Below are 8,250 nucleotides of genomic sequence, written 5' to 3'. Positions count from 1 at the left end.
CACGTACTTGAGGAACGATTTAACCAAATTGTCTGTATTTTCAAGAATTTATTCCGACTGATATTTTAGATATTATTAATAATGAAATGCATGTCATGCTATACATATGATGCAAACTGGAATTAAAAATCGAATTTATAAAAGAAATTAAAATGCCCGAACAAAATTGGGGTATGACACATACTTAATCATACATAAGACTTCCAACAACAGAAGCATATGGAATGTTCTTCATTTGTTCCCGCTCAAAATCATTCTTAGGGCATTGATTCAAATTAAATTCATCGCCCTTGACAATGGGTGCAACACTTGGTGAACAATCTTTCATTCTAAATCTCTCTAAAACTTTATTGATGTAGGTTTCTTGTGATAGACCCAAAATTCCTCGAAGTCTATCTCTATGGATCTTAATGCCAATGACATAAAATGCCTCACCCATATCCTTCATATCAAAGTTTTTAGAGAGGAATTGTTTCACCTCATGTAGAAAACCTTTATCATTGGTTGCAAGTAGTATGTCATCCACATACAAAATGAGAAAACAAATTTTACTCCCACTGACCTTCTGGTATATACATTGATCCATGGGGTTTTCAAAAAAACCAAATGAAGATATTGTTTCATGGAATTTAAGATACCATTGACGAGAGGCTTGTTTTAAACCATATATGGATCTCTTAAGCTTGCAAACCAAATGCTCACCATTATTAGAAGAGAAACCTTCAGGTTGTTTCATATAAACCTCTTCCTCTAAATCACCATTAAGAAAGGCTGTTTTCACATCCATTTGATGGTGAGCATTAAGAAAGAGGAGGAGGTTTATATGAAACAACCTGAAGGCTTAGAGGATGTGAAAACAACCTTTCTTAATGGTGATTTAGAGGAGGAGATTTATATGAAACAACCTGAAGGTTTCTCTTCTAATAATGGTGAGCATTTGGTTTGTAAGCTTAAGAGATTCATATATGGTTTAAAACAAGTCTCTCGTCAATGGTATCTTAAATTCCATGAAACGATATCTGCATTTGGGTTTATTGAAAACCCCATGGATCAATGTATATACCAGAAGGTCAGTGGGAGTAAAATTTGTTTTCTCATTTTGTATGTGGATGACGTACTACTTGCAACCAATGATAAAGGTTTTCTACATGAGGTGAAACAATTCCTCTCTATGGTTATGTCCTAATCTCCGATGCCATAACATAGAAGAATTCTCATTAATATTACACCGCTTAGTGCCAGTTTGAACATGCATTGAACTATAAATGGTTTCGATTTGTAAATTAATACGATAAAGACCATCAGACAATATACCATTCCCAACACATTTCGAATTATAAAATAATTCAAACAAGGTATCTTTAAAATTAAAGGAATATCCAAAAGGTACAAGTCTAGAAACTGAAATCAAGTTTAGTGAGAAACTTGGTACATAAAAGGTCCTTTCTAATTTCAAAACAAAACCATTGTTCAAAATTAAACTGTAAGTTCCAATAGCTTCCACATGTGAGCCCATCCTGCTTCTTGATAGGACAGTCTGCTCACTTCCCACTGGCTTCCTTAGGTTTTGCATACCCTGTAAGGAATTTGTTATATGGATTGTTGATCCAGAATCAATCCACCAGGTGTTAATATTAACATCGGTCATATTAGATTCATAACAAACAAATGAGAATAAATTACCTTTCTTCTCAAGCAATTCTTTGAATCCACGACATTCCTTCTTCATGTGTCCTCCCTTTTTACAGAAGTAACACTTTGCTTCTTTCTTGATATCACCTTGCGGTGGTATTTTGAATTTCCCTTTCTGATTGGCTTGTGACTTGTCAATTTTGAAAGCTTTGTTCTTCCCGCGAGTGCTTGTCAGTAATGCATTCTCACTCTGTTCCATTACAAGCCTTCTTCCCGAACACACATGGTCATTAATTCATTGATTGACCATTTATCTTTATGTGTATTATAGGAGATCTTGAAAGGCCCATACTCAAACGGAAGAGAGTTCAGAATATAGTGCACCATGAAGGAGTCAGACATATCAACCTCAAGTCCCTTAAGTTGAGCTGAAATGTCACGCATTTTCATTATGTGCCCACGCACACCTTTCACACTAGTGAGTCGGTAGGAGGAAAGTTTCATAATTAATGTGCTTGCCAAAGCCTTTTTAGAAGTGACGAATTGATCGTCAATGACTTTCAGCAAATCACAGACATTCTCATGTTGATCGACAGAACCACGTATTTCACCTGTGACCTTAGTCTTAATGAACATCACACTGAGCCGGTTGGATCTCTCCCACCGCTCATATAGTGCAATTGCAATTGGAGTACTTTCATCTGTAATTGCAAGTGGTTCGTCTTTCCTAATAGCATAATCTATGTCCATCCATCCTAGATGGAGGAGAATTCTTTCCTTCCACACCTTATAGTTATCTCCTTTGAGCTCGGGAATATCACATCGGATATTAGAAAAATTAGCAGGTTGAGAAGCTAAAAAGATAAACAAAATTGATGTCAAAATTTAAGGCATAAATAGTATCCAAATTATATGTATTATCAATATAAGCATACCATAAAATAAATCTTGCAACATAAAAATTACCTGTGGGCTAAATTTTAATGTAATAAGATTTTAAAAAACTAGCGATAGATATTTCAAACCTCACACTTTACGTGCATGATATAATTTTGTTTTTCTATCCAAAATTAATACTTTCTGATAAAACTATCAAATTATGTACCAATTCATAATTCCTGTGGGCAAGTTATGAAAATATTTTGACATTTTATCCTAATTAATCATACAAATATAATAAAAATTCCTGTAGGATAAAATTCATTATACCACGTATAATTAATTACAATTTTATGTCTAATAATTTATGTGATCTCAAAACTTTAAAAAAATAATCTCAATTAATTTAAAGATGTTGTGGCTAATCCAAATTAATCAAAATTATAATAATCACTGGATATAGTAACTCAATTATATGAGAGAACAAAAATAAATAAATAAAATCTCTTATACAATTGCTTAACAAAATAATAACATTATAAATCAATTTTAATTTATGCACAAATTTAATTCAAAAATTAAATAATAAGACATAATAATCAGTAAAAACAAAATTATATGGATATGAACAAAATCAAAATACATGTTTAACAAAGCAGCGCAGTGGTAACATTCATGAATGTCATGGATTAGGACATGGGTTCAATATGAAGCCATAGCAAAAATAGAAAAATAATTTTAATATTGTTCACGCGATTACTGTTCATGCCGTAAGTTTCTAGAAAAAAATTTAGAAAGTAAATTATTTAATCTTTTGATATGTTTTGAAACATAATATTCGAAACATAATATTCTAAAATTCAAAACTCAAAATTAAATCACAAAAAGATACCGAATATGGAAGAATCATTCGAAAATAAGGCAGAGGCAGTAGAGGCTCTGATACCAAATGTTAAATTAATATATATTTTGATCTTATGTTCCTGGGAACAAAAGAACAACTAGATCAATAAAATTAGATGTTTTGAAACATAATATTCTAAAATTCAAAACTCAAAATTAAATCACAAAAAAATACCAAATATGGAAGAATCATTCGAAAATAAGGCAGAGACAGTAGAGGCTCTGATGCCAAATGTTAAATTAATATATATATATTTATCCTATGTTCCTGATAACAAAAGAACAATTAGATCAATAAAATTAGGTTTTACCTCCAGTCATTGTTGCAGTGTTGTGAGTGCACTGTCTTTGATTCTTCCAAGCTCTTGCTCTCTCAATATAGATGGTGTATTTCTTTTGTGATGAGAGAAAGCTTTGGTGTATTTATGGGTTCAATACGAAGCCATAGCAAAAACAGAAAAATAATTTTATTACTGTTCACGCGATTATTGTTCATGCCGTAAGTTTTCAGATTTATTTTTTTTAGAAAGTAAATTATTTAATCTTTTGATATGTTTTGAAACATAATATTCTAAAATTCTAAACTCAAAATTAAATCACAAAAAAAATACCGAATATGGAAGAATCATTCGAAAATAAGGCAGAGGCAGTAGAGGCTCTGATACCAAATGTTAAATTAATATGGAAGAATCATTCGAAAATAAGGCAGAGACAGTAGAGGCTCTGATACCAAATGTTAAATTAATATATATATTTATCCTATGTTCCTGATAACAAAAGAACAGCTAGATCAATAAAATTAGAGGTTTTACCTCTAGTCATTGTTGCAGGGTTGTGAGTGCACTGTCTTTGATTCTTCCAAGCTCTTGCTCTCTCAATATAGATGGTGTATTTCTTTTGTGATGAGAGAAAGCTTTGGTGTATTTATGGGTTCAATACGAAGCCATAGCAAAAACAGAAAAATAATTTTATTACTGTTCCCGCGATTACTGTTCATGCCGTAAGTTTTCAGATTTTTTTTTTTTAGAAAGTAAATTATTTAATCTTTTGATATGTTTTGAAACATAATATTCTAAAATTTTAAACTCAAAATTAAATCACAAAAAAATACCGAATATGGAAGAATCATTTGAAAATAAGGCAGAGGCAGTAGAGGCTCTGATACCAAATGTTAAATTAATATATATATATATTTATCCTATGTTCCTGATAACAAAAGAACAACTAGATCAATAGAATTAGAGGTTTTACCTCCAGCCATTATTGCAGTGTTGTGAGTGCAATGCCTTTGATTATTCCAAGCTCTTGCTCTCTCAATATAGATGGTGTATTTCTTTTGTGATGAGAGAAAGCTTTGGTGTATTTCTGGGTTCAATACGAAGCCATAGCAAAAACAGAAAAATACTTTTATTACTGTTCACGCGATTACTGTTCATGCCGTAAGTTTCTAGAAGAAAAAAAAATAGAAAGTAAATTATTTAATCTTTTGATATGTTTTGAAACATAATGTTCTAAAATTCAAAACTCAAAATTAAATCATAAAAAAATACCGAATATGGAAGAATCATTTGAAAATAAGGCAGAGGCAGTAGAGGCTCTGATACCAAATGTTAAATTAATATATATATTGATCTTATGTTCCTGATAACAAAAGAACAACTAGATCAATAAAATTAGAGGTTTTACCTCTAGCCATTGTTGCAGTGTTATGAGTGCACTGCCTTTGATTCTTCCAAGCTTTTGCTCTCTCAATATAGATGGTGTATTTCTTTTGTGATGAGAGAAAGCTTTGGGGACCAAGACTATTTATAGGCTTGATTCTACCATCAAAAATTTAAAGTCATTAAAACTCACTACCACCCAATTAAATGGTCATATCAATTTACATTAAAACCAAACTAAATCATACCCTTTTCAGAACCAAAATCCCAAAACTATGGATCACATTAAAATTGGTTTTTTATTATTAATAATTATTATAATAAAAATAAGAAATCGTTACATATAAAACCATATTTTTTTGCGGATTTCTGAAACATAAACTTGTACATTTTTCCAATTTCTCAAACATAAATATTGTACCACAAATATTAATTGCTTACACCAGATGCAAAGCCAAAATGGCACAACCTTATAATTTTACAACAAAACTAAAACAAATGATTAACCAACAGAAAGAATAACCAAAATGGAAAATCTTGTAAGCTGTCAAAAAGTTTCATGCTAAGATTTGTCACTGATGGTTAAGCACCTATAATTTGAACAACATTTAAAACCAATTAGGATAATCATCAACAACATTAAAGTCCACTGCCTTTACATTACTCGCATTAAGATATCTCTTCCTGCTTGTTTTTACTTCCCCTATGATTGTTGCAATTGTTAATATTCTTTTTTATGTTAGGATTATGGTGATATAGAAAATCCTTGATTAAACGATGGTGCTTGTTTTGATCTTCTCTATTATTAGCCTCACTACCTTTTGCAAATTCTCGCCTGAGTGTTGCGCTAGAAAAAGAGACATTTGCGACATACCAGATGTTTTTCATTTGAGACATTTCTGACATTTTCTATTTGAATTAGACATGACACAAGAGCCTATATTTATAGTAGTTGTAGACAAATATAGACCTAAAAAATTCTATCTTGTATCAACATAAGTTTCAGAGATACATCTCCGGTACCACCCTATTCTCTTATTCCGAAGATGCATCTCTGGAACTTCTCCTGATCCAGACAGAAAATAAAACATGTATGTTCTGTTTGACAAATGGATAATTTTTTTGACAAACATCAAAATGTATTAAAATATTTGAAATTGTATATATTACACTTCATTAATATTAATACACAATTGCATACATTTAATTGACGACAAAAAAAATAAAACCAATCGAAAAATTTGTCGTTGACTAAATCTATAAGTATGTGTGATTCTCATTTTGACTTTTGTGCATTTGATTCTCTTTCAATGTCGCTCAATTTGGTGAACTTTTGCATCCTTTCCATAAATCGGCCTGACAAAGTCTCGACTTTTGTTGTTGAATGAGTCACCGACTCCACTGAATGAGACGTCCACCAAATATACATAATACGATCATTTGGATTTTGAGGTGGGATGGTGCGTAGTGGAAAAAAAGTTTTTGAAAAAACCTATCTTTAGGGAAGTGCATCCCTTGTTCCTCTGGTGTCAGTCCACTAATGCAAGGAACAAGAGACTCATAATTTGTATCATAGTTTTCTTTCTTTCTGTAAAGTCACGTGTATGATTCTTTATGGATCCTCATATTATGGATAAGTTGATGGCGGATAAGTGTGTGATCATCTTCTCCTTTACCGAGCAAAGTCGAAACAAATAAAAAATCGCAATTATTGTCACCCTCAACATTAACGATCCACACTTGCTTAGTAATAAAGCAGTCCTTGAGACTATGTTGGATAAACTTAAAACTTGAGTTACATCTATGACAAAAGGGACCACAATTGATCATTTTGTTGTTCAGATTTTCCTTAGTAGGTAAATAATTATTTAGGATTTTCCACATTAATATTTGTTTCCTATAAGTCACTTTACGACTCCAAATCTTCTTCCAAAGATCCTTATCAAAAATCTCGTTAGAACCTTCCACTCCATTGTTCCTAAATTCTTCTCTGATTCAATGATATCCAGTTCTTACACAGTATTTATCTTTCTTGCCATGCAAACGTAACCAATTTTCCTTGTCTAAGTGATATAAATGAGTTTTTGTTATTTCCTCATGGTCTATATGAATGAAGTTATTAGTTTTAATATCCCTCTTCCAACAACCTTTTTCCTTGTCTATGAGGTCCACAACTCTAAAAGTCGTTGTTTCCAATGGATTTTATGTTAGGAATTTAAACCTACATAAACTATGAACCCAATTGTCTTTCCATACTTTGATGTAATTACCATTACCAACACTCCAATAACTTCCTCTTTTTAGTAACCCAAATATTGCTCTGGATACTTCTCCAAAGATAACTAAGATTCCTGCCTATTTTGACTTCCAAGATGTCAGACTTGTGTAGCGGTGTATTCGTTACCATTGGAGATATTGACTAAATCCAAGGTAAATCATACAAAGTCGAGTCGCCACCGCACTTCTATTTATCCAAAGGAATGGTTAGAAAGCGAACAAAAATCTAAAAGTTTTACAAACAAAACTAGTAAAAGAAACAAAGATCTGGGTAAGGGGGTTGGTTATGCAATGGGAAGGTGTTAGGCACCCAAAACATCCTAGGTACTCCTAGGGAGCCCTTTTCACATTTGTTGCAAAGGTTATTGTTTTGTGAACATTTTATTTATGCAAACATGATTGAAGAAATGAGAAGAGAATATACAAATTATTTACATTTTGTGTTTGGATGGATGAACCCATTGCCTACGTACCCTCTTATAAAAAGATTAGGATCAAAACCTCGTAGTTCGGGTAAAAAATCTCAAAAAAATGAGTGGATTGATTGGTCCAAAAGCCTTAAGGTCTTTTGTTATCAAAGGGAGAAAATTCAACCTGAAAAACCACAAGTCCACCATGTGAGGATAGCTTCAACATGCTAGTGAGGGGTTAACCCTATAATAAGCATGGAAGGCTCATTGTCCATCACTAAGGACAAAGGTGAGTATTACATCTACCACAAAGATAACTCAAACCTAATAGCTAAAGGTTATGAAAAATTTTGATTAAGAAAGTGGACATTGGAACCACAAAAGAAATTTGAATGGGTTACATTTACCAATTAGAAGTATATACAAAAATGGTCAAAGTTGACTTAAAGATTCAATTCAAAATGAGTGTTATTAAAAGAAAGTTTGAA

The 8,250-nt window shown here is 32.0% G+C and overlaps 1 protein-coding gene across 1 annotated transcript; it reads right to left on the bottom strand.

The window, feature by feature from the left end:
• Positions 1-1,890: 1,890 nt before the first annotated feature.
• Positions 1,891-5,110, bottom strand: LOC127095367 (uncharacterized). The gene is made up of 4 exons (XM_051034071.1): positions 5,101-5,110; positions 4,829-4,861; positions 4,666-4,779; positions 1,891-2,486 (listed from the first exon to the last, which is right to left on the bottom strand). Exons 1-4 carry the CDS (start codon positions 5,108-5,110, stop codon positions 1,891-1,893), a joined length of 753 nt encoding a protein of 250 aa, XP_050890028.1.
• Between the last annotated feature and the right edge of the window lie 3,140 nt (positions 5,111-8,250).

The sequence above is a fragment of the Lathyrus oleraceus genome, chromosome 6 (assembly GCF_024323335.1).
Source record: "Lathyrus oleraceus cultivar Zhongwan6 chromosome 6, CAAS_Psat_ZW6_1.0, whole genome shotgun sequence".
Taxonomy (NCBI): Eukaryota; Viridiplantae; Streptophyta; class Magnoliopsida; order Fabales; family Fabaceae; genus Lathyrus; species Lathyrus oleraceus.
This window is presented reverse-complemented; position numbering and strand designations above follow the sequence as displayed.

Bases quoted from the DNA above. Each gene is read 5' to 3' on its own strand.
- LOC127095367 (XM_051034071.1), bottom strand. The intron at 4,780-4,828 runs GTAATAAAAGTA...TATTGAACCCAG, and splicing joins GAACAGTAATCGCGTGAACA to AAATACACCAAAGCTTTCTC. The intron at 2,487-4,665 runs GTAAAACCTCTA...TTATCTTTTTAG, and splicing joins CACTGCAATAATGGCTGGAG to CTTCTCAACCTGCTAATTTT.